Raw genomic sequence first — 27,181 nt, forward strand, 5'->3', positions numbered from 1 at the left:
AGAGGAAGACTGGTTAGCAGAAAACACAGATGAAGACGGTATAAATAAACTATATTGATAATCACAGTGAATATAAATAAAGTGACCTTTTAAAAATCTGAAGCCACTCAGTCATCATGACCTTGTTCTAACACCTCAAGCAGGAAGGAAGGTAGAAAAGCTGTCCCCACTGAGGTCTGATGTTTTAGTCTCCATAGAATTGCTACATCTCATTGGTGAAACTGAGGTCCTGCCCCCTCCTCGCCTGGCCAATGGTGGAAATAACCATGACTCATTTATACTAGTCTTGATTAACAAGTCATAACTTTCATTCCCTGGGACTGAGGAGGGACCTTTCCCAGAGATCAAGTGGGAGATTTTATTATCTTTTTATTAGAAAGTGATAGATCAAGAAAATCAAGCAGATAAAAGGATATAGAAGATTTGAATAATACAATAAAAAATTGTGACCACACCAGAATGAGAGGTAATATACCTTTCAAACACCCCAAGAACATGGATTATATTGCTGCTTTTTACTTGGGCATGTATTTTTTTTTTAGTTTCCAAATATATGAATTTTATGACTTTTAACGAATATCTTTTTATTGTGAACTTCAAATTTAATTGCATTGATGTCGGAAAACGTAGTATTACTCATTCTTGGAACTTTGTTGTAACTTGCTTTTTAACCTCAAATATATAAGGATATCGTTTCAAGACCATTGGAAGTAGCTGCAGTGTGATAAATGTAAGGGTAAGAAGAGAGTGTTACAGGAGTGTTTACCATCAGTTTGCACATGTCCAAGTCATATGCCTGGTAGGAAAACTTTAAATTTGGGATCACACATTTTTGCCTATGCCATTTCTATTCATTAGGTTCATAGCTGTTTCTTGTTTACTGCCTTGGTTAGACCTGTGATGAGACAGAGCACTGCTGATGGTGGGTACCTAGTCACCAGTTTAAGTTTTCTGTTTTGAGTGAAATATCCATTTAATCAAAGTTTCCAAGTTCATTCTTATTAAATGGTTCAAAATATTCACCTATGAATTCTAAAGTCTCTACTGTATCTGTAGTTTTTTTTTTGAGAATTAAATCGTTTATTGATTACATATGATAATGAATGATACACAAACTTCATTCCCATCTATAATTTTATCTGGTTCCAGATTCAATTTAGATATATCGCATAGGATGGGCCAACAATCATTTTTATAACCAATAATTCCATGATTTTGCTTGGGTAATCCCTTTTGATGGTGAACTTCAGATCACAACAGTAACCATCAGTTCACCTACACCAAGGTTTCTGAAGACAATGGCTTCTCCACCCAAGCAGGTTGTATATAAACTCCAAATAGAACCTGGCATCACCCAGAGGGAATTCTAACTTCACACTCTTGGGGGAAATTTACCAAGATGGCTTCAGAGTAGACTAACTTTACACAGCACATCAAAAAAAAAAAAAAGACATTTATTCAGTATCACAATCAGACTATTACATTTAGCAATCAACAGCATGGGTGCCAAAAAAAAAAGAAAAAATCTGTATTAAAACCCTTTGTTGGAATGCTTTACACTTTCCACAGAACAGAAACTAAAATAACCTGTTATACAGTTAGTCACAAATACAGTCCTCAGTTTTTTGCCCATACACATGAGTATTTGTCTAAAATATGTCTTCTTTGTAGCAGCTAGGCCCTGCCACCACTGTGCTTGGCTGAGTTCACAAATCTGTTGTAACCTGTAACTTCCCTGACACTTCTCTGGCTCTCCTCTCCTGCTTTGTTTCCTAATTAAAATCTTCTGCCACTGCCTTAGCTACTGCTGCTACTGGAACCGCCCTAGCCACCTTGGTTTCGTGGTTTGGCAAAGTGTTGGCCTCCACCACCATAGGGACCAGAGCCTCCAAAGTTTCCTCCCTTCATGGGTCCAAAATTTGAAGACCGATTGTTGTAATTGCCAAAATCATTGTAGCTTTCACCATCTCCAAAACTGCTTCCATCGTTACCAAATCCATTATAACCATCCGCACTGCCACCATATCCATCACTATCACGGCTGCCACCAAAGCTGCCACGACCACTGAAGTTTCCTCCATGACCAAAGTTGTCATTCCCACCGAAACCACCTCCACGACCACCACCAACGTTTCCAGAACCACTTTGCCTCTCTGGCTGAAAGAAGCACTCACCATCTCTTGCTTTGACAGGGCTTTCCTAACTTCACAGTTGTGGCCATTCACAGGATGGCATTTCTGAATGACAGTCTTATCCACAGAGTCATGGTCGTCAAAAGTTACAAAGGCAAAGCCCATTTTCGTGTCACTGCCTCGGTCAGTCATGATTTCAGTCACTTCAATTTTTCCAAACTGTTCAAAATAATCTCTTAGGTGATGTTCTTCAGTGTCTTCTTTAATGCCACCAACAAATGCCTTTTGCACAGTTAAGTGGGTACCTGGTGTTTGAGAATCTTCTCTTGAGACAGCTCTCTTTGGTTCCGCCACTCTTCCATCCACCTTGTGTGGCCTTGCATTCGTGGCTGCTTCCACGTCCTCCACAGTGGCATAGTGACAAACCCAAAGCCCCTGGAGCAATTGGTGTTTGGATCTCTCATTACCACACAGTCCAGGAGTGTTCCCCATTGCTCAGAATGGCTCCTCAGGCTCTCATTGGTTGTTTCAAAGCTCAATCCTCCAATGATGAGCTTCCTCAGCTATTCGGGCTCTTTAGGAGACTCTGACTTAGACAGGACAGCAGGGAGAAGAGAGACTTTAATGATGTTTTTTCAGCAGCATCCACGAGCAGAAAGTAGCAAGCTGACGAATCGTATCTGTAGTTTTGATGCCCTTTTCAATTCTTAAAAAAAAAAAAAAATGAATTATAAAGAGGATCAACAAAAGAACACATAAATGCAGTCAGCTGTCTGTATATGGGGGTTTCACATCTGTGGATTCAGCCAATCGTAGGTCAAAAATATTTGGGGGAAAAAACAATTTTAAAATACAACAATAAAACATAATAAAAAATTTAAAATACAATATAACAGCTACTTACATAACATTTACATTGTATTAGGTACTATGAGTAATCTAGATGTGCATAGGTTATATGCAAATACTACACCATTTTATATAAGGGACCTGAGGATTTTGGTAGCTGTGGGGGTCCTGGAATCAATCCCCCTCAGATACTGAGGGACGACTATATGCAGTTATCTGATAAAACTAGTAAAATAGTCATCCTTCTGTTAAGAAAAGAAATAAGAAAACACGAATAATATTGTACATAATTGAAGGTCCCTTTGGATTCTAAAATTCCACGAGTCTATGCTTGTGGGTTATCAAGTTCCTACCAGGTGGCTTTGCCTGTCCAGCTTCAGCCTCTCTGCCATTCCACATGGTTGCTAAACCCTAGGACAATCCAGGGATGGAGGCAAGGCTCTGTGTCTCACCCACGTGGTATGTCCACTAGCTCATGCAGTTAGAAGAGAAAACACAGCTGAATGCATTGACTGTAATGTAGTCATTGCTGACAGCAGGCGGCTATGTAATGTGCTCCTCTAGGCTCTAGAATACCTACAATGTAACAGGAACTGTGCACAATAGAGATTCCAGAGGTGGAAACAGAGATGCACACCCCACCCTCAAAAATGGCAGCCTCTCAGAAAGACCGCCATGAAGTAAGTAAGTACACAAACAGTGAGGATGAAAAGTACTGTGCAAGAGAAGGATAGGGTGCAGTAATGAGATTGATGGAGTCTGTGAGGATACCAAGTGAACAGGGTGGCTGAGGGCCAGAAGTGAGGTAGGGAGGGTGGGAAATTGTATGTGGAGAAAGCCATTTAGTATGTTTAAGAAACCCAGTAGGCCGGGCTGGCCTGAACCTAGAGAACACTGGAAAGAGGTAGAAGCTTTTAGGAACTGGAGGCTTTCTCCTGGGGCAGTGGGGAGCCACCGAATGGTTTTTACCACCACCGCTGGTTAAGCACCTAAAAGAAAGCCTACATCTCAGTAACCATGATCTATAGTTAGCCTCTTATTTCCCAAACAAAATTCTATTTCTCCAGTTCGAAAAAGCAAAGGCCACTAGTAGATATCCTGTGTCCGATACCTACCTATTAGTGGATTAAATGCTTTCTTTTCCATTAAACCATTAAACTTTTTATATTTTTTAGCTTGAAATAAATAGGCTTGCAATACAGTAAGCTGTCTGGGTTTTTCTTTTAAACTGCATGGATTTTAAACTGTATTTACCACAATGTATATTTTAATAATGTCTTGGGTGTCTTGGGGAATGTGTTCTGGCTGCCTGCATTATTATCATATTGACTGTTGTCCATGAATCGCTAACACATGTTTCATTGGCACACCTTCTGCCGTTTCTCTGTCACCATGCCTCGTGTCAGAACTCAGTAAGTATGGTACCCCAGCTTGGATTAATTGAAGAGGAGATTCCATGCTAATTCTTGGCAATCTCAGTCTCTTATCTCCCTAAATTTCCATTTTCGATAAGGAACAAAAGGGAAAACAACCTGTGTAACCACCAAACTCCTGTCATCTATTGTTACATTAACCCATGGGTCATTTATCACAGCATTGTGACTTTAGGAGAAAAAACGGAATGCTTCTCAGGAACCAGCATATTTTGTCAACAGCACCTGGATGCTAACTTTATCGTGTTTGTATGAAATGTGTGTTCTAAACTGATGCATTTGTTTGTTTGACAACTTTATTGATGTTTGAAGTTGAATAATCATTTATGTTTGAGCATTTAGTTCTTCAGATATTTTGCCATTTAAAAGCTTTATACTTTCTCTGATCAATGATTCACCAAAGGGTTTATAGCAATGTCAGGCTTGGCATAAATTAGTTTGTAAATTTGCCCTTCTAAAAGATGTTTGGATTTAGCAGATATTCCCTTAGGATTTCATAGTTATGTAATGAAACTTTTTTTATTGCAGCAGTAACTTACAGACCAAAACATACACACATATATCTATGTATAATTTTGATGTGTGTATGTGAGAGCTATATGTGTAGTTGTGATATATATATATATTTGTGTGTGTGTGAAAGCAATAAACAAATACAGTAACTTCTAAACATATCTAATTTTAAATGTCTGTTCTATATAATGGTGAACTACTGAGCTAATAAGCTGGAAAAAATAGAATAAAGTGGGGGAAATGGCTACATTTATGTTTATCACATCCTTAAAGGCATAATTTGAAAAATAATTCCCCAAGTAACTACTTGTCAACCCAATCCTTTATTTTAGTAATTAGAAATACTAACAAATAATGACATTACTAATTGAAATATCAATTTTGATAAGCTCTTATTTCTCCACTAAAATGGCTTTCTGAAAGTATCACAAGAAGTTAATGAATTGCATGTTAACTAAGTTTGAACTTTTCTCCTCTAGTATTCACATGGGAAAAACTGAAATATAATACATTCAAATTTCTTTGTACTAAGTTGAACGTTAATGGCAATATAAATATAATATATGGTAATGTTACACATGAATGTGATAAGAATCTGTAATATTCATAATGGAATTTGCTAATTTTGAATATTGATTTGTCTTTTAAGTTCATTTTGTTCTGCAAATTTAGATGCTGAAATGATGTTTTACTAGCATTTCCTAATTAGTCAAGTGCAACTTTTTATGAAAAATTTAAATATTCTCATTCAACTAACAAGTTCATGTCTCTTTTCTCCTCTTGTTTTGTTAGCCTCTTAGCAAATATCCGGCCTTGATAAATGATATTTCATTCTGGTTGCCCTCTGAGAATTACGCAGAAAATGATTTCTATGACTTAGTCCGAACAATTGGAGGAGACCTGGTGGAAAAGGTTGATCTCATAGACAAGTTTGTACATCCAAAGTAAGTGAAAAGCTTTCTGATTTTACCCTTGACTATCTCTGTGTGATAAATGTCATATGGAAGCATATCATAAAATTTGCTGAAACCCAGCGTATCTGAGACAAAATGTCTTCTGAATTTGTAGTGAATGTATAGCTTATCAGAAAACTCTTTGATATCAGTCGTCTCTGAAAATCTTTCCAAGATGCATTTTCCATCTTTCCTGCCTTAGTAAAGAAAATATATGAAACACAATCTTTTAAAAGTCCTGCAGCTTTTCAGTATTGTTTTTGGAAGTGACTTCTTACCTTAGCATGTTCCAGGTGCAGAGGAAATGAAGCAGAAAGAGCAGTTTGTGGAGTAGAAGCTGTTTTGATAGTCTCTCAGCAAATATTTATTAAGCACTTACTACACGCCAAGATCTATATTACGTCCTAGGAATTAAATGTGTTCCAAACAGACTTAGCTCTGCCTTCTTGGAACTTATAATCTTGTGAGAGAGGCAGACATTAAATACATAATTATGAAAGTGTGCTATTATGAGGGAAAAATGCATTGAGTGTCATCAAAAAACTAATTTCATCTGGGGAGTCAGGGCAGGCCACTTTGAGACATGGAAGCTGAGAACAGAAGGATGATAGGCAGTGAAGAAAAAAGAAGGAGCATCCCAGATAGCACATGGGAGTCCTGGGGGGAAAAGGCACATGAGATGCAGAAGGCAGCCAAGAACATGGCAGCTCAAGGAAGGAGGGGGAGGCTGTGTAAAGTGATGATTGTTGGGTAGTGATGTGTTTCCAGGGCCAGGTGGGGCCGGAACCTGCAAGGTCTGAGACTTGGAATTTTACCCTATTTGTAGTGGGAAGCTCTAGAAGGATAGGAGCAGAGACATAAGTGACGTGATTTGATTTGCATTTCTGACTGGTCACCTTTAAATGGTCCCCTCTGGCTCCTTAATTGTTAGAGAAGAAACAGTCACCAAATCCTAACTCACAACCTCCATTTTCCCTTCCCCTCCTGGTTGTTCCAGGTGTGTCATATCTACGTTGTCAGGGCTCCTGGCTCCCACGTTCTATCCTGTCATTCAGACTCCCACCTGTTTCCTTCTTTGTCTTTTTTTTTTTGAGACGGAGTCTCGCTCTGTCGCCCAGGCTGGAGTGCAGTGCCGCGATCTCGGCTCACTGCAAGCTCCGCCTCCCGGGTTCACACCATTCTCCTGCCTCAGCCTCCCGAGTAGCTGGGACTACAGGCGCCCGCTACGGCGCCCGGCTAATTTTTTTGTATTTTTTAGTAGAGACGGGGTTTCACCATAGTCTCCATCTCCTGACCTCATGATCCGCCCTCCTCGGCCTCCCAAAGTGCTGTGATTACAGGCGTGAGCCACCACGCCCGGCCGCCTTGTCTTTTAAAGCATTCATTCTCTAGATAAAGATGTTCAGTTTCACTGCCAATTCTTTTGCGTCACTTTCCCCAGTCATCTAAATGACTGAAGTTCATCATCTAGAATTTTGCTCAACAACTTGTGGAAACAATATCCCTGAGCTCTCGCATGTTCAAAACTGTTTATCTGTTTATACTTGAATAACAGTTTGGTTGGAAGTAAAATCTTGGCTTGGTCTTTCTTTTTGGGAGGATCTTATTAAGTGCTGCTCGATTGTCCTCTCAAGTTTAATTTCATATAAAGAAATCTGATGCCATACTTGATCTTTTTGCTTTTTGTTTTAAAGGATTCCTTATCTTTTAAGTTTAATACCTTTATCAGGCTCCACCTCAGTATTGATCTTTTCTCCCTAGTATATATCATTGTGTTTCACAGATTGGACTGGACTCTTATTCATTTTAGGAAAATTTTCTAGAATTATATCTTTAGGGATTTGTTCTGATCCATTGTTCTGTTGTTTCATTCTTCAGGGATCCAGTTATGCATAAGTAGGCTCTCCTTTGTCTGACTTCTGTACCTATTATTTTCTTTCTAATGTTTTAAAATTCTTATTTCCGCTTCATTTGGTATGCTTTCCTCATTGTTATCTTCTCTGTCCCTTACTGTGTTTTCTTCTGTCTTTTCTCCCTTGTGTACCTTCCATCTGTAGTTACTTTGCTTTTCTCCCCATTCTGGGTTCTGCAAGCTCATATTTCAGCTCCCCCTGCTTTCTTGCCATCTCTTCTCTGAGTTATTTCTGCTTTCTGGTCTTCCTTCATAGAGAAATTGCTTCACTACATTTTAAAAATTCATTGTAAAATATTTAGCCAGAAATTTCATATGCTCCAATGGCAACATTTTTCTGTGACTTTTCTGTTTCTCTGCCATTGTCCTCTTTTTTCCCTCAATTCTTTTTTAATTGATCTGTCAACGGTGTGCATATGATCGCTTTTTTGCTGCTCATATTTGAATGCATTGGGTTTCCTGGACCAGCTATTTGCACAAGACTGGGGGGAGACTGAGGGTTGGCATAGCAGGAAGGGGCTGGGATAGACATTCAACCTAGCTTGTTTTCATGCTTTTAAGACTTTATTTTTCTGCAATACCAAGAAACCAACTTTCTTTAAACATGACTCATCTCTTCGATTTTTTTGTATAGGTCTTCCTCCCACCCCAAATCTACACTTGTTAGAAACAGAAGAATTACCTTTGCTTACCCCATTATCAACACTTGGAGATAGAGACTTTACACTTCAGATTGTAACCCTTAGCTCTAAAAACAAACAAACAAACAAACAAAAAAACATGTTTTTGCTGGAGTTTTCTGAGATGTGCCACTCTGTGTATTTCTTCCCTTCACTTCCTCTCATTTGGCTTCTACTTGATTTCAGCTGCTGTTGGCAGCCTTTAAATATATTTTGGAGCTTGCAGATGATATCTGTCTCCTAACTTTACAGAAAATAGAATGTATGGGGTAGTCTGGATCCCTGATGCTGTGGAGTGCCAATTCAGCCCTGGACTTTTATGTGAGAAAGAAATTTCCAGGAGTTTCCATGTTGATACTGGAAGTCTAGTTATTTACATTTGAAGAGAAGGAAAAATATTGGAACAAGACTGATTGCTAAGTACTAATTGATATGCCAAAGGCATGTGACTTGTAATTTTTTCCCATTCTTTTTTAGTACAAGTTGAGTATCCCTTATCCAAAAAATGCTTGGGGCCAGAAGTGTTTCAGAGTTTGGATCTTCTCAGATGTTGGAATATTTGCATATATGTAATGAGATATCTTGGGGATGGGACCCAAGTCTAAACACAAAATTTCTTTCATATATACCTTATACATGTATCCTGAAGGTAATTTTATACAATATTTTTAATAATTTTGTATATGAAATGAAGTTTATGTGAATAATCAGAAAGCTTCAGATTTTGGAGCAGTTTGGATTTTGGATCTTCAGGTTAGAGATGCTCACCCTCAACCTACAGAAAACTCTGGAATCAGGGATTTGGAATTCATTCTTAATTTTTGAGCTCATAGTCTCTTGCTTTCTGATATGGCCGTAGCTTCACCCTTGCCAGCATCAAAAGTGGGATGAGTAACCCTTTTGCATTGGAGATTTTCAGAACCTACTAGGTTACAGAGAGATGCTAAAAACCTAGGAAGCTGAGAGAAATTTCTGTTGTGCTGGATGTGGGGGGTAGATGTCGCTTGAGGAGGGGGTAAACATTGAATCTTTTTGATAATTTGGTAGTGTTCAAGGGGAATGCTGAATGGGCATGCTAACTGGAGAGATTGCAGTGGGAGTGGGGTAGTGTTGGGGTCCAGTGGACCCAGGGACAGATCAGGCAGGCGGACACCCCATTAAAAAAAAATTACTGAAAAAAAAAAAATATTTTTCTAAAAAAAATAGAGTATTAGAAATACTCTATTAATGCAGGTATACACACACAACCCCATACTGACTGCTAAAAGGTGAACTTGTTCAGTTCCTTCTGAAGGAGACAGTACTTTTGATTAGAAATTTGAAAACATTCCTCATTGGCACTGATCTTACAATATCTTAAATACATATTGTACAGATATTTAAAGACTATTTTTTTGGAGCTATGCCAAAGGGCATGGCTGCCAAGGGCAAGTGTCCCTTATTAAGAAATAAGGGGCTTGGTGATTGGAATAAGGTTCCTGTGGCAGAGATTGCTAATTATCTCTCAATATCCAATTCCCCCTGCCCCCGTCCTTCTGCCTGGTGCCATTTTTGTAATAACAAAAACCTGATTTTTTAGCTCAGCAATTTTCCACTCAACTAGAAGTCTATACTTCTAAATTTGGCCAATGATTTGGAAGTAGATGTGTTTAGTGGTATTTCCAGAAGTTTCTTTAAAAGTTGAATTGAGGGTATTCTTTTTTCGTCCTGCTACTTCATTGTGAATGTGATGGCTAGTATTCTGGCGCCATTTTGGGCCATGGTGCGGACTTGGCAATGGAGACTGTATGGAGTGGAGCAACAACATAGAAGAAATAGCCTGGGGCTTGAATCTATGTCACTTCAGCCCTGGACTTTTAGCTGAGAGAGAAAAGTTTCTCAGCTTGTTTAGGCCACTTATTTTTTAGATCTCATTATTGACAGCCAAAGCGAAACCTAGCTATTACAGTACTGAGAAATATACCTGAGGAAAAGGACACATTATTTAGTAATGATGGCTTACCGTGCAGTGATCCTCAATAAGTATCTAGGGCAAAGGTTGACCAGATTGGGAATATTTTCGACTTTGTGGGTCATAAGATTTCTCTTGTAACTACTCAAGTCTGCAAATGCAAAAGCAGTCACAGATAAAATATAAAGAAATGAGCCTAGTTGTGTTCCAATGAAGCTTTGACTACAATATCAGACAGTGGAATGTGAATTTGGCCCATGGGCTGTAGGTTGCTAACCCTTGATATGGGGGAGGGGGATACATGAAGTTTTTTTTAAAGACTCTGACTCCCAAATTCCAAAACCCTCTACTAGAAGATCATCCTTCCTTGAGCACCCTGTGCCCGCCCTCCCCATTTCCCCACCAAGTCCCTGACTACTTAGGTGACAGGAAGTGAATGGTCTCCTGACCTTGAACCTTGACCTCAAGATTTATTTCATTCCCTAAACACGTAAATGAAATATAGCCTGATAGTGCAAAAGAGTGCCGACCCTTTCTTTGCCTAACATCAAAGCATGCTTAAGTGTCAGATGTGATAGGACTGAGTGAAAGACAAAGTCATTGAACATGTTGCGTGTTATATTCTGAACAAAAACAGATACCAAGATGTTTCAGGGAGACATAAACTGCCGAAGAAGAGCCTAATTTCATAATGTTAGACAAATGGAGAAATTTTTTCTTGATTACAAATAACAGCTTGTGCCCTGAAGGAAGATGGATGTTCAGATTAGAAGAAAATGGCGTTTTGTTCCAGCCAGTCATTTAGAACCTTCTCCCAGAGGATCTTTGCCACTTAATCTATGGGCCACTTAATGTGCAGAAGAGTTCTTGTAGTTCTAAAATGTAATGTAACAAAAAATAGAATGGTGATTACCTGTAGGGAAGGGAACCAGGTTGCCATGTCCTTTGACATCTTTGGAATATTGTACTATATGACACATTGACTAAATGGGAAACTTGAGAAGGCAATCATGTATGTCAGCATATGAACTTGATATCCCCTGCAACACATTTGTAATATGAATACATTGATCGTCTTCAGTCTCTAAGTTCATGCACCTTAAGGAATTATGGTGTTGTTTTTTGTTTTATTCTGTAACACCAGTTGCTCAAAATATTTCTTAGCGAAATGGGGTATGAGGAAGCGTGAAGAGTATCCCAGGGGAACTTAGACATTGCCTTTAGCTGCCAACACTTCATTTGGAGATGCCAGCTGATTATTTATGAACTGTGGAGATGGACTGTAAGATAAAGTAGACCTTAATAGGTCAGATTTGGTCTGGGTTTAAGACAGACCTTTTTGAGAGTTAGAATTGGGGAGTAAAATTTTTTTTTTCACTACCATCCCCTTCCTTTGACTGCAAGGAGGGGTTTGGTGGTGAAAAATGCCCCAGGTGCCTGCAGCAAGGGCAGGTTTGAAAGGGCGGATTCACTGATGCCCCTAACCCGATTCTGCTCATAGACTCACTCCTTGTTCCTGGGACTGCTGCTGGCCTGCCACTTCCTGCTGACAGTCGCAGATGGGGCTTCCTGAGTCTGTGCACTGTCAGTCAGAGCTGGGATGCTAGAGGTGAGCTCTTCCCTCAACCCCAGGTCACTAAAGGGGCCTCTCAGTTCTCTTCATCCCTACTTGAACTTCCTCATGGTTATATTCCCTTTTGTGATCTATCACTTGCCATTTTTTATAATTTGGCTCAAGTGGGTAGACTAGAACACTTGTGACCATGTCTGACAGAATTCTCAAGAGGGTCTTCACCATGAGAGGCACCTTCTCGGTGTGGCTGGCCTGGCTTCCCAGTGTGCATGAGTCATGGACGTTGACCTGGTCAAAGCTCTTCCTCCTGCAGTTACTGGAGCAGCATTCGATGAGGCAGTTCAAGTGCATTCTCCTTCCAGTCTCCCTCTCTTCATTCTTTTTTCCATGTGTTCATTCATTTTCACTTTGTCAAATTCCACACAATAAAAATGCCAATGCATAAAAATTTGAAAATAGAAAAGATGAGATTCACCCATCATCTCAGCACCCTAACACAACAGCTCTTACACTTTTACATTTTCCCAATCATGACTGTTTTCCATATGTGCGCATCAGATGAGTTTTCGACCCTTGCATAGAGAAGTTGGTATATGCTTTGCATTGTCATCCCTTGGTCTTGGGGAGGGTTTTTTAACCTCTGCACTACTGATATTTTGGGCCTGGTAACTCTTTGTCCTGTGCATTATAAGATGTTTAGCAGAACCCCTGGCCTCTACTCACTAGATACCAGTAACAACCTTCCTACCGTGCACGCACACAGACTCACACACACGCACACACACAACAATCAAAAATGTCTCCAGTGCCCCCTTGGTGGGCAAAATTGCCCCCAGTTTGAGAACCACTGGGATTTTCTTTAATGGAGAATGTCTTTTGCTTCTTATAAAAAAAAGTTTCATAAAATTGTACTTCATTTTATGTTATGAGCAGTGGAGAAGGGACAGAACACATCACAGGAGGAGGTGTTCTAGTGGAGGCTCTTGTCCCAAGGAACAGAGAGACCCACTTGTTCAAATGTAGGACAAGCTGGACAAATTAACCAGGCTTTGGAAAGAGCAGGAACTGAGGCAGTTGAAGGGTCTGACCTTCACTCTTTCCACGGTATCACCACTTCCCCATTCCATTTCATTTTCTCACACTTATTCTGTCTGTCCCCACCTTCCCACCTTGTCGTTTCTGCTCTTTTTTGTCTTATACAGAGTTCAGAATACCCCACCCGGGCCCTGAGTCCACATGACCTTCACTGTCCAGCAATCAGCACCAACTTCAAGTCCCTTGAGTTATTCTGATGGTCTCAACAAAGGGACCTGATTAGCCCAACTCAGCTTTTCCTGCCAGATCAGAGGCAGCTGGTGGATGGGCTCCACTTGAGTCAGATGCTGCCCAGGGTCTAGTTAGCCACGCGGGTCACGTGGACAGGCCTCTGGCCTTCTCCTATATGTCAGTAGGTTTACTGTTCTTACACATCCTTCTTTATTTTCTCTTTCACCTGAACTACATACCTTCTGATTTAGGCACCACCACTTCTAGACTTCCTTAAACTTCATGCAAAGAGATGTGCCATAAATACATTTGCCAATTGATTCTTGAGTTCCTGTGCTGTGGAAAACATTGGGCTAATTGCTGTGGGGTCATAAGGGTATGGAGGCAAGATTCTGGGGTGTTGGTTTGTTTGTTTGTTTTTGTTTTTTGAGACAGGGCTTTGTTCTGTTGCCCAGGCTGGAGTGCAACTCCTAGGCTCAAGTGATCCTCCTACCTCAGTCTCTCAAGTAGCTAGGACTACAGGCATAGGCCACCATACTTGGCTAACTTTTTTTTTTTTTTTTAATAGAGACGGAGGTCTTGCTTTGTTGCCCAGGCTGGTCTTGAACTCCTGGCCTCAAGCGATCCTCCCTCCTTGGCCTCCTAAAATGTTGGGATTACAGGTTGAACCACTACAACTGGCCAAGATCCCGGTTTTTATGGAGCTAAATAACATGCAAAAAGTGAAATAGCAATAAAAAGTATGATGTAACAAGGCTGGTTAAGCCTAATCAATGGCCTTCCCAGTTTCTTGCATGTAATTAACACTCAGGAAACTTTGATTGACTTGAAATGGAAGGTACCCATCATCCAGGGCTGTAGATTCAGAGGAAAGAGGCCTTCAGTCTGGGAAAGTTTACTAAGGAAACAGAATAGCAAGCTGTGTATGTCTGTCTCCCTTCTAATCCCTTATGAATGAGATGTACACAGTCCCAACTCTGGTTAATGTGTGTGAACTACCTGTCATAGAAACTCAGCTTCCATAAACTGTTACCAGGATAGACCACTCATGGTACGTACTTTAAGACAAAGGGGATTTATCTGAGGATACACCTGAATCAAAACTGGAAAGCTCTTCAGAACTGAGGGAAGGTCTAAGGGCCAGAGACCCTCAGCCTCTGGGTGCCTCTGGCTCTGTTTCTGTCCTTCCTTCTGCTGGTCAGTCTGTATCCTCTACTTCCCCACCATACACACATTAACATCTCTTTCTACGTTACCTGCAGTCTTTTCTAACAGTCTGCTTCATTATCTAGTGCAAATTCTGGAGGGAAATAGCCTGACTGACTGAGCTAAACACCATCATGCCTTTCGGGCAGATCCCCTTGCAGCAGGCTGCCTCCTGGGGTGCTGGGCCACCTGCACGTGGACCACCGTTGGGCTAAGAATCCATTGTCAATCTCACTAGGGGCCACTTATAAAACAGCCCAGCCATACTCGCCACAGCAGGAAGCCATTGGTGGAGCAATTTCAACTTGGAGGACTCATCAGATTTTTTACACCACCTTCCTCTTTCCCCGACCTGCCACCAGTCAGCTCCATGTGTAGAACTCTGTGTAACTGCACCTTATTGTTGGCTCATTCTTAGCTTTTATTCTCTATTTGCATTTAAACTTTTCTAGGCTATTCCACATGATGGAAACTCCTTAGAGGCCTGTGGCATAGTAATGCTATGGTTTGAATGTTTGCGTTCCTCCAAAATTCATGTTGAACAGGAATCTCTATTGTGTTGGTATTAAGAAATGAGGCCTTTGGGAAATGATTAAGTCATGAGGGCTCTGCCCTTGTGAATGGGTTTCGTGCCCTTATAGAAGAGGCTTCAGAGAGCTGCCTGCTCCTTCCATCTCTTCCACCTTGGGGAGGACACAGTGTTCGTCCCTTTTGTCCTTTGTCCCTCCGCCATGTGTGGACGAATAAGAGGAGCCATCTATGAAGTGGAGAGAGACAGCCTTCACCAGACACCAAATCTGCTGGCACCTTGATCTTGGACTTCCCAGCCTCCAGAACTGTGAGAAATGCATTTCTATTGTGTATTAATTACTCAATCTAAGCTATTTTGTATAGTGGCAGGAACAGATTAAGACAATAGCTCATTTTCATCTTCCTGCAATGTTTATATCAGTGGAGGGAGACTTACTGCATAATGCTTGGTGGATGATTAACTAGTCCTTCTTCCTTCCTTAGAGGAACTGTTATTCAATGACTGGAAATAGTTTATGAGAAGTAGAGTCAATGTAGTTTAGTGGAAGAGCTCAGAATTTAGAATTGGAAGGCATGGGTGAGTCCTGACTTTTCACACCTTAGATGTGTGATGTTGGGACTTTCGGAGCCTTAGTTTCCTCATCTACCGCCAGGAGTAATATCATCCATAAATGGTAGCTAGGAAAACTAGATGACACTATATATGTGAAATGCTTTGAAAATTACAGACAGTTCCAAAAAACGAGTTAGCTATTAGAGTAAAAAACCAGTAAGTGTCATAGTCAATCTAACTTGTTCTTTAAAATAAAGAATAACGTCAGTACAACTGGGAGCCTTGGACTTGGCAGCCAAATGCATGTAACTGGGAAGTTGTGATAATGAAGGGAAACAGAATGAGACTTTGTATAAAACTGTCATTTGGAAATGATGCATGTTATTCCTGCAATTTAAGGAGGAAATTTTTAATTAAAAAAATACTTTGTAGTCCGGGCACGGTGGCTCATGCATGTAATCCCAGCACTTTCGGAGGCCGAGGCAGGCAGACCACGAGGTCAGGAATTCGAGACCAGCCTGACCAATGTGGTGAAACTCCATCTCTACTAAAAATACAAAAATTAGTCAGACATGGTGACACACACCTGTAATCCCAGCTACTCAGGAGGCTGAAGCAGGAGAATTACTTGAAGCCGGGAGGCAGAGGTCGCAGTGAGCTTAGATCACGCCACTGCACTCCAGCCTGGGTGACAAAGCAAGACTGTCTCAAAAAAAAAAAGACTTTGTAAAGTGGTATCGATGCTGGTCAGCAGAGTTATATAGCCAGTCTGGGTGTTCTCTGGGTCCTGTGTTGGGAAAATGCTGTGGACAGTGGCAGATGAGATGACATTTCTGGTTTGCAAATCACATCCTGGTCTTATTCCTCTGGACAGAGCCAAGTAAGTGCAGTTATCTGAACTTAAAGATAGCCTAGCGCTGAAAAGCCAATGACAGCTAATCTTGAGAGAGCCGTGGGTGCAGGGAGCTTGTCGGAAGTTGTGTCCCCTTGAAATTGACAGCGTGCAATACCAAGGAGATGGCCAGACACTACCAGGCCTCTTTAAAACCCTCCTGGCTGCTCCCTTTCCTTTTCCATTTTTATTGTAATGCTGCTGATGTGGGTATAAGAACTTTTGTTGTGGTGGTTCAGACAGCCGAAAAAGCAATTCTCATGAACTATTTTTAGCCTGGATATCTGTTCTCCCCTTCTTCCTTTCTCTTTCCTCTTTCCCCAAGCTTTCTTTTAACAGCTTATGATGGGTGCATCTCATTCCCATCACACAGCAGCCCTGTTTGACACCAGCATTAGACAAATTAAATCACAGTTTGTTCAGTCCCCAAACACCTTGCTCCTCCTTGTTGCCCTGCACATCACCATTTGCCTAAAGATTCTTCGGGATTCCCTTCAGTGCTGTCCTGGCAGGGACCCAGGAGTAGTGTCTCTGCAGAGAGAAGGGCAGAGGCAGAGAGACTGCTTGCTCAACAGCAGCTAGGCAGGGAGAGAAGCCAGGCGCTGAAGGATCTGTATCTTCAATGATCTGCTGTTGTAATGCACACCTCTGTGAAATCCTTTTTAACTTTCACTTAGCGGTTTTCAGCGAGTCTTTGGCTATTGTCTTCCCTTGGCATCCCGGGCACCTTTTTGTAGTGTGGCGATGGAACGCTCTCTTTCCAAGATGAGGGATGAGAGTAACTCACATCCTTTGATGTTCCCTGTCCCACCCCCTCATGATTAGATTCAAGCAAGTTAAACACACACCAAGAGCAACCTGCGACATGATATAAGTCACAGAATTGCTGGCAGAAATGGGGTAGGGTGGGGCGGCCCCGCCCCCTCATTTTGGGCAGTTATGAATGAGACTGAATTGTTCGAGGTTTTTAAACTTGTTCCCTCCATTCACAAGATTACTTTCTTCTGGCTACCACCCAAATTTGATGTCCAGAGCCAGCATGGGAGTCTGCCCCTCATCCCCGCCTAACTCACCGTCCATCCACCTGTGTCTCCTGAGTTCTTCCCATCCCACACGTGGGTTAGCCTTGAATGTACCATAGCTCCCACGGTTAATGATATTGTCTTGAAAACGAAGAGATTTATGAATTTGGATACATCCTGGCCCCTTCAGAGGGACCATTATCTTAATTGTAGATCTTGCAGTCAGGTCTCTAAAGACAGGCCTGTGATTTGTGAGAAATTCTCAAGGATATGCAGGTAACACCTATTGGAGTCACGCTTCACCCATTCACATTTCTGAGCAGCACAGACGGGTCTGGCAGACTTGGGCCTCAAGTTGCTGGTCTTCTCCAGAGCAAGAAACAAGCTGGGCTCCAGGATCACACAAGCAGGGCCACGACTGACACGGGGGTGCGGGCTGAGGCAGCTTCCATGTCTCTTGTGCTGATTCTTTTCTTTAATTTGCTCATAACTGAGGCTCGAGTAGCGGCCAGGAGGGTGAACCAAAGAAGGCAAGGGGCCAGCATAGACAGGGATGAGGTCAGCTCCGGGGGGAGGAACTGATGACGTGCACAGATGTCTGCCAGTGGTCCTAATGGCACCCAAGATCCTGGGCGTCTGTCTTAGGAGGGATGTTTGGTAGAGAGACAAGTGGCCAGTGGACACTGTGGACATGTGTGGTGGGGCAGACGAGTGGCCACAGAGACTTAAGGCTTGGGGGTACGGCAATCCAGTCACTGGCAGAGTGGAGTCCTAGGGAAGGCACAGTTACAGAGGAATGTGGAGACCACTTCCTGGGATGTGGGACTCTGCTGTTACAGCAGAATCATCAGCAAGGCTGCCCGCCTGCCCTGATGGTGAGCCACTGGCCAGGCTCCAGATGGTCTCTCCTGAGAGGTGGGACTGGGCTTGGAATCACAAGGCTGACTCTCAGATGCGCAGGTGGTAGGGATGGTTAAGTTAGAATATCCAGGCATCCAGCAGGTCTTTACAGGGGCTTCAGCTGGTTTTTTGCTTTGTTTCTGTTTTGTTTAATAGTGTACAGCTTCATAGTGATCTACATATTCATGTATGGTTTAGAGCCAGGGAAGGTGTTATCATGATTGGAATTTAATTGGGTGTCTAGTAAGGAAAAAGCAAGGTAGAATGTTCCATGACATTTACAGGAAGAAGATAATACCTGAAGGAAGCCTAGTATGAATAAGGGAATCCCTATTTTCTAGTGGGAACTACCTCAAGGAAAAGGCACTCATCAGACACGTAGGAAATGAGTTCTCAGACTCAGACATCCACAGCCTGCGGGTCCAGATGAGGGTATGTAATAATGTTCATACTCAGATATCCCAAGTGCATCGCCACCTACCTGCTGTCATGGATCCCAGTATCCCCCAGAGCCCCCCAAAAGTATTTCTGTAGGTCCCAGGGGGTGTCCACAGCAAGCTAACTTCCACTGAACATGACGGTGACTCCCGTTGGGCCCCCAGGGGACACCACCGTTGAGGCTTTGGGGCCATCATGGTGTCCAGTGGTATTTCAGAGCTGTGCCTTTCCTCACTGTCAACTTGTCACCTGGGACTTAAGCAACTCAGCTTTGAGCCCCACCTTTCTACTAGCCTTGCGCAGCCCCTCTCCCAAATCCTCCTTGGGCTTTCCTCTCCAGGTAAACCCATGCAGATAAAGGTTTGGAGATTTCATCTCAGACCTGATTAGATCTCAGTTTTGACTAAATTCTTTTCCATGGGAGCATAGTTCAGAAATGAGGACAAAATCAACAAAATTTCAGTTGCCTAATAATCTTTTGTGAACATAACTATAGTCATGCATCACTTAACGACGGGGATACATTCCGAGAAATTTGTCATTAGATTTTGTTAATGCAACTATTATAGAGTGTACTTACACAAACCTAGAAGGTGCAGCCTACTGCACACATAGGCTGTATGGGGTACGGTGTAGCCTATTGTTTCTAAGCCACAAACCTGCACAGCATGTTACTGTATTGAATACTGTAGGCAGTTGTAACACGATGTTCAGTATAGTATCTGAACATATCTAAAGATACTTTATACAAGTGGCAGCGTAGTAGGTTTGTTTACACCACATCACCACAAATGCATGAGTAATGTGTTGCTCTGTGACTTTACACTGACGATAATGTCACTGGGTGATAGGTAGCTTTCAGCTCCACTATAATCTTACAGGACCATCATTGCATATGCAGTCTTTCTTTGACTGAAATGCTGTTGTGCAGTGCATGACTGTATTTTATAAGATGAGCCTAATTTGTGTTATACTTCTCGGGAATGAAGGCATACCCTGCAGTAGTTTTTGGATTCTGTGTTTGACAGATGTGGCTGCTTTTCTTTGCTTTCACTTCCCTCTAAAGGAAATAACAGTAGTAAGATGAAGAAAGAGGAAACTAGTAGTGAAAATTAAGCAGGTGAAATATTTATATAAGGCATGACAGCTGTGGTCTAGACATTTACACAGAATTTTACTAGAGTAATTGCTTATCTCAGAATTCATTAAATATGCTAATTTCTCCTAGCAGATTGCCTGTCCAGCAATGCACATGGCATACAATTTTTGAAATTCTGCAGTGATGATGGAATAAGCATTTCTAACCCATTTCTCTGTTATAGCAATTGCCACATTGCACGGTGTTTATACGTCTTTTCATCATTACACTGAGTTACTATTAATTACTGGGTCTTTAGCTTTCTACTATATTTGGGATATAGAACAGAGTAAAGTACTCAATACATATTTTTGATGAATTAATGATAAAGATAAAGAAATTCCACCAACAACATATGTTGTATTATTTTTTCTCCAGATGTAACTGACCTAACTTGCTATACAGGCCACAACTTAACCTCAGTTGGCAGTGTTTTCCAGCTAGGTGACCAGAACTCTTTACTATCCATTATGATGATTGCTTGAAAGAGAGAAACTGACTGGGGTGGAGAATACTCCTTAGAAACAGAAGTTGGGTATACAGTAAGTTGGGTCCTAAGTAAATTGCTGATTTAAAAATTATTTGCTTCAGGCCAAATATTCAGATGGGGAAAAGGAAAAAAGGAAAAAAAAGAAAAGTGCTTTTAACAAGGTTGGTCATATCCTATACGAAATATAGTTTAAAACTCTTTAGCTTCCAGGAGCAGAAAACTGTAGGAAGTATGTAAATTATTCACGGTTACCTGGGAAACCCTTTCTGATAGGAAGGGGAGATATCACAGGGTTGGATGGAAATTCAAGGAGTCAAATTTTAATGTGTTTGTGTGTAAGTTTGCTTGTTTGTTTGCCACAGATGAGGAACAGGGAAAATTTCTGAAGGAAGGTAACATGAAAGGAAGCAAAAAGCTTGTCTGCGTAGGGAAGGCAGAGAAACTTCAGGTCTCTTGAAGGTGTAGTTTCCAAACCACTGTGTCCCTAGACAATCCTATTTGGAGTGAGAGCAATAGTGGACCTCTGGCCCGGGCTGTCAGAACCCCTTTCTAGGAGCAGCCTCTTCCCCCAAATGCATGGTCAGTAAGGGAGCCTCCATGTTGGCAGAGTGGGACTCCACGCTTTGGCCCCGTGGACAGATCTGAAGATGGGCACCCAGCAAAGCTGGGCAGGCGAGGCCTCTTCTCTGTAATGTTTGGACAGAAAACCAAAGGACGCTTGGGTTATTCCTCCAGCAGCTGAAGCTGTGAGTACCTAGGAACCATCCCTGGCCACGTTTCCCATCAAGGGGAGAATGTGGTGAACAGAGATGAGAGATGGAGGCAAAGTGCTGGTGTGCCTGAGTCCCAGGTTCCCTGGTGTCCTGGCACCCAGCCGCATGCTGCCCTTCCCACAGCTTGGTTATCCAGTCCTTCCTCAGATTCCCTAAGCCGGTGGTAATTCTCCTGTTGTTTAAGCTGGTTTGATGTGCATTGCCATCACCTGAGATCAAATGAGTTCTAAAACACATGCAATTGCAGACTTCAGGCACTGGAAGAAGACAAGAAGGAAGAGGTAAGAGGTTGAAGTGATCAACTTCCCTGTGAGAGAACTCTGGAGCACCACAGGGTTGAGGCTGAGGTGACCATTTCAGTATGAACTGAAAATGGTTCTTTTCCTTATAGCTAGAACAGCTCAAAATCAGCACCATGTCAGGTTGTAACACATCCGTTCCAGGGATCACAGGATGTCCCATAAATTGGTTAAACACTTACCATGGGTGAGGCAGTTTGCCATCTGTGATATTTAAGGTCTGAGATATAAAAATAACTTTTAAAAAATGAGTGCTTGTCCTCAAGAAGCTCACAGTCTGATAGGAGGTATCACATAGATATATGTGATTCATTGTGAAAAAATGTCTTAAATTAGAAACTTGTCACCATGATTTCAAACAGGGGTAGCACCTTACTTTGCCTTATATACTCAAGAAATGTTTGCAGATTGTGGTTCAGCTGAATCTTGAAAAACAAATAGGAATTTGATATGGAAGAGGCCCAGAAATTTCAGGTAGAATGTATACATGTGTCTTTGTACATGTTGCCCACGTATACAGACAGAAATGTGAGAGTGATTTGGTGTGAGCAGCATAATAGGGAGGATGGGAGAGTTGGGAAAATGAGGCTGGGGAGATGAGGGGCTAGATCCTAAAGCCTGTATTCCCTTATAAAAATGTGGGCTTTCCTGGTAGAAAATGTGGAGAGTCATTAAATAATTCTACTATGTGCAGTTTTTAAATGATTACCTATCTTAACTATGTTGGCCAAGGGTAAGGTTGGTGGTTGGAAAACAGATCAAGGAAAATTTTAATAAATAGTCTCAGTGAGAGCAGATGAGAGTCTGGGCTGAGTCAGTGTTGGGGCCCTTGTGGTGAGAAGCTGACAATATAAAAAAAAAGACAGGAGCTCAAATCTATGGAAAAGGGGGCCAGTTCAAAGGAGAGATCGTGGGGATGAAGAAACCACATAACTCCCAGAGTCCTGACCTGTGCAGCCAAGAGTTTGGTGGTTGGAATGGAGATGAAGATTAAGTAGCGGCAGCAATGCTTTGGTGGAGAAGATGATTTAGTGACTTTTGGACTTCCTGAGTTTGAGGCAGGACACAGGGGAATGTTACCTAAGAGCTCAGCAGAGAGAGGCCAGGATTGGAATGTGTACTGCTCTTGACCACTGGAGCTCCAGACATGACCTAAATGCCTGGTGAATGTCTAGAACAGGTGAAGAGCAAGGTGAGGAAAGGACCCGAGGGAACACCAAGGTTTAAAGGATGGTGGAGACAGTGAGTGAGGAACTAAGAAGGGAGACCCAAGAGGTGGAAGTCAAAGAGCAGAGGCTGGGAATGAAAGCCATTGGAAGGTACAGTCTCTTGCAGGAGTGAGACCATAGTGTCATCAGAAAACAAGTGCAGACCACATGGATTTGACAATGAGTAGTCTTCTAGTAGTCAGTTCAATGGTAGAAAAATACTTTGGATGATCATGTTTCTTTAAATATCCCACCCATTGTGTCTTTACTTGTATTTATTCCACAAATGTTCATAACTAGAGAATACTTGATTTAATGGATTTATGCAAAGGGTTGGTGTCTTATGGAGCAAGCAAAACATCCTGACTCTGGAAACCAGACCCGCCTCTTCATAGTTATGTGTCTGGTAATAGGCATTTGGAATAATACTGCAGGGAAGTTTCACGTTGCTGTCATTTACCCATTCTGATTTTCCATCCTCGTATAGCTCACTTGAAGGATGGGATAAGATGGCTGAAAGCGCTTCTGTCAGCCCTCTCTGAGAAGGGAGAATTACACAGACGTGATGATTGGCTATCAGAGTTCCCCAGCACTGGGGTGGCCCACTTAAGACAAGCCTCATTAAATTCACTTCATCAAGTAAAGCCAGTGTGTCTAACTTAAGAAAGGATATAGCATGCAAATTAAGACCTGAAAATATGAATGGAGTCTGAGCGATGCTTTGATCAGCATTTCTTAATATGGCACATGGGGGAGAAAACTTCTTAAAGTTGCATTTACTTCCCTTCAGTTTTGTATGGCAGTGGAATCTGTTCACCTGCTACATAAAATTGCCTCCTCCAGAGGAGAAACCCACTCCTGGGAAGCAAAGTGCAATACAATACAAAGTATGCACAATTTGAAATTAGACCTGACCTCCACTCACCTCGCAAACTAAAAACAGCCTCCCCAAAATAAGAGAAAGAAAGCTGGGAAAGGAAGGTGTGAGGAACATATTGCTGGGAAAACAGATAAGAGTTGATTATATTTAGAATTTTTTTCAACCCAGATTGAATCAATGAATACCTATGCATTGAACGTCTTAGTTTTGGGATTCCTACTGCAGGAGAATCTATTTAAATACGAATCCCAAATAAATTTATATCATGTCTGATACAGGAATAAATCTGGCAATATTAAACAGATCAAATTCTCAAGACAACTAGTCTGAATGGAAGCTATTCTTAGCATAGTTTAAGTAAAGGAGATCAATATAGATATTCAAGATGGAAAAATCCTAATAGTTAATAGAAAACCAAAATTCAAGGTCCCTCTAACCTTCTAAGCAGAGCTGTTTCAAGTGCTTCTCAAGAAACAAAGTTCTCTTAGAGAGTGTAGCCAGGGCCCTCTAAGGCAGGGTGTGCTCCTGCGTCCTTTCTGTGTGGAGTCCTTCTTCCATGACTGGAATTGTCTAAGATCTTGGATACCACTCTGCCCTACAGGCAGCTGCACTCAGCCAGTGGCTGGACCAAGTGGAGGTCTGAAATTGAACCCTATACCATGTGACCCCATTTTACATATTGTAATTATACTGTTTAACTATTTTAAATAATATTTTTACTTAAGTTTCATGCTTCTTGCAATAAAAGGAGAATTTTTTTCCTTCTCAAGCTCTAATGTAAAAATGTCAAGGCAGTTATTATACTCATAATTGCAAATTTGTTTAATTAAAATTACATTCAACTGTTCTGACACATTTTTAAGCAACTGTGAAAAGTAGCTATTATGATCCGTTGGTATGCTTCCTTGAGTGGCTAATAATTTTGTTAGATGATGATTTAGTTCTTTTTCATCAGTAAATATGAAAATTAAAGTTAGATAAAACTAGCCATAATTTCAAACTTTGTATTTATCAGTTGGGCTTTTGAATTATGTTTTAAAAATCACTTTTTCACCCTATGCCCCAATAAAAATACAGAAACTGTATCTGTTAAAATGTCCCGTAGGTGTATTCTGTGGAAAAATAGATCCAAAAAATTCATAGCAGATGACAGGAGGAGAATCTCTTCACAGGCGGGACGTGCTCTACTGGCATTTCACCTCTGAATCTGAGGTCTCAGATTCAAGGATATGCTACAAATCTATTTTAAGTTGTTCTCCATTCAGCTGCTGACACTCTAGAAGGGCCATTCCAAACTTTTTCTGGTGAAATGGGAAGAGTGTTCTTTTTTCTTTTTTTTTTAAATGAGGTGAAATTCACATGACATAAAGTTAGCCATTTTCAAGCAGGCAATTCAGTGGTACTTAATGTAACAACCACCACTATCTACTTACAAAATATTTCCGTTACCCAGAAGAAGCCGCATACCCATTTAGCCTGCCCACCCTTCCTTCCTTTCCTTCTTCCTTTCCCTTCCCCCTTCTTCCTTCTTTCCTTCCTTTCTTCCTTCCTTCCTTCCTTCGCTCCTTCCCTCCCTCCCTCCCTCCCTCCTTCTTTCCTTCCTTCCTTCTTCCCCTTTCTTTCTCTTTCTTACCATCGTAATGGGTGAGAAGTGTTGTCTCATCGTGGTTTCAGTTTGCATTTCCCTGATGACTAAATGATGCTGAACATCTTTTAATGTGCTTTTTGGCCATTTATGTACTCCTTTGGAGAGACATCTATTTAAGTCCTTTGCCCACTTTTCAATTGAGTTCTCTTTTTTTTGTTCAGCTGTAAGAGTTCTTAATATATTCTGAACACTAGACCCTTACCACTCTAAACTTTTTATTGCCTCCTAACCTCTCAAAAGTGAAGAATTCTTTCCTTCCATCCTTCCTTCCCTCCTTCATTTTTTCCTTCCTTCCATCTTTTCTTTTTTCTTTCCTTTCTTTGCTTCTTGCATACGGAGAGTATTGGATTTTGTTATTAGAAGTAATGGGTTTTTATTTTAGAAAAGAAAGCTATAAGGAGTAAAATTTAAATTCCTCGTCATCCTACCACCCAGAGAGTTTGTTTTGTTTTAGAGACAAGATCTCACTATGTTGCCCAGGCTGGACTTGAACTCCTGAGCTCAAGGGATTCTCCTACCTCAACCTCCTGAATAACAAGGACTACAGGTACATGCCACCATGCCTGGATTTTTTTTTTTTTTTTGTGACAGAGTCTGGCTCTGTTGCCTAGGCTGGAGTGCAGTGGTGCGATCTCAGCTCACTGCAACCTCCGCCTCCCGGGTTCAAGTGATTCTCGTGCCTCAGCCTCCAAAGTAGCTGGGCTTACAAACATGCGCCACCACACCCAGCTAATTTTTGTATTTTTAGTAGAGATGGGGTTTCACCATGTGGGCCAGGCTGGTTTTGAACTCAGGTGATTCACCCGCCTCAGCATCCCAAAGTGCTGGGATTACAGGGGTGAGCCACCACGCCCGGCACCTGGCTTACCAGAGATAAGTTTTATATCCTTTTTCTAGTCTTTTTAAAAAATGTATAGGATAAACTTGCATACATATATACTAAGAAAATTCTGCCATTGTCTTATACTATTTTAATATTTTAACCCCTTTTTACATGGCAAAATTATAGTTATTTGCATCTATTTATCAGAGCATTTGTTATGACTGGTGAAACAAAATATTTTCCTATATTTGTTAATCATTTGTATTCCTCTCTTAATTGTTCAAGTCTTTTTTTGCCCACTTTTTCTGTTGGCATTTTATAAACAGTAAAAATCTCTTATCAATGATTAGCTAATTATATACCCAAAATACTAGTCCATTTTATCTCATATTTGTTACAAATTTTTCAAGTTGTTATCTGCCTTTTATTATCCTTCATCGTATGTGGGGCATAAATGTATTTTATATTTTTTGTTTTGTCATATCCAACATCTTTTTCATTAATTTTTGTCCATTGCTTTTACATGCAAAAAGTTCTTATCCATCAAAAGATTATATAAATATTTACTTACATTTTCTCTTAAGTTGTTTATTATGAAACATTTTTTTCTGGTCCCATCTGGAATTGTTATTAAGGTGTTGTGAGATGAGAGGATAAAACTTTTATTTTTCTAAACAGTTAACCAGCTTTCCTGATACCATTTATAGGATAGATAATTTACAATAAGTGAATCTTTCACAAAAGATGCAAAACCAATTATTTTGCTCAATTTTTTTTATTGTTATTTTTGAGACAGGGTCTCGCTCTGTCACCCAGGCTGGAGGGCAGTGGTATGATCACAGTTCACTGCAGCCTTGACCTTCCGAGCTCAAGCAAGCCTCCTGTCTCAACCTCCTGAATAGCTGGGACCACAGATGTGTACCACCATGCCCAGCTAATTTTTGTTTTTTGGTTTTTTGTAGAGATGACATCTTGCTGTGTTGCCCAGGCTTGAGAGCCCGGGCTGGTCTCGAACTCCTGGGCTCAAGCTATCCTCCCACCTTCACCTCCCAAAGGCATGAGCCACAATGCCAGGCCTTGCTCAATTTTTAAAATAGGACTTTAGGTACCAGCTGTAT

At 41.2% G+C, this 27,181-nt stretch overlaps 1 protein-coding gene and 1 pseudogene across 6 annotated transcripts in view; one reads left to right on the forward strand and one right to left on the reverse strand.

Moving 5' to 3' along the window:
- FARS2 (phenylalanyl-tRNA synthetase 2, mitochondrial) overlaps positions 1 to 27,181 on the forward strand; it is a 519,219-nt gene that overhangs the window by 354,165 nt on the left and 137,873 nt on the right. For all 6 annotated transcript variants that reach the window (XM_063665783.1, XM_054493310.2, XM_054493309.2 and 3 more), the window contains one exon: positions 5,720 to 5,871. In XM_063665783.1, coding sequence (XP_063521853.1) covers positions 5,720 to 5,871 — 152 coding nt within the window. The remainder of the gene's footprint in view (positions 1 to 5,719; positions 5,872 to 27,181) is intronic.
- LOC129039510 (heterogeneous nuclear ribonucleoprotein A1-like) lies at positions 1,825 to 4,375 on the reverse strand (annotated as a pseudogene).

This window comes from Pongo pygmaeus, chromosome 5 (assembly GCF_028885625.2).
Source record: "Pongo pygmaeus isolate AG05252 chromosome 5, NHGRI_mPonPyg2-v2.0_pri, whole genome shotgun sequence".
In the NCBI taxonomy this organism is placed as follows: Eukaryota; Metazoa; Chordata; class Mammalia; order Primates; family Hominidae; genus Pongo; species Pongo pygmaeus.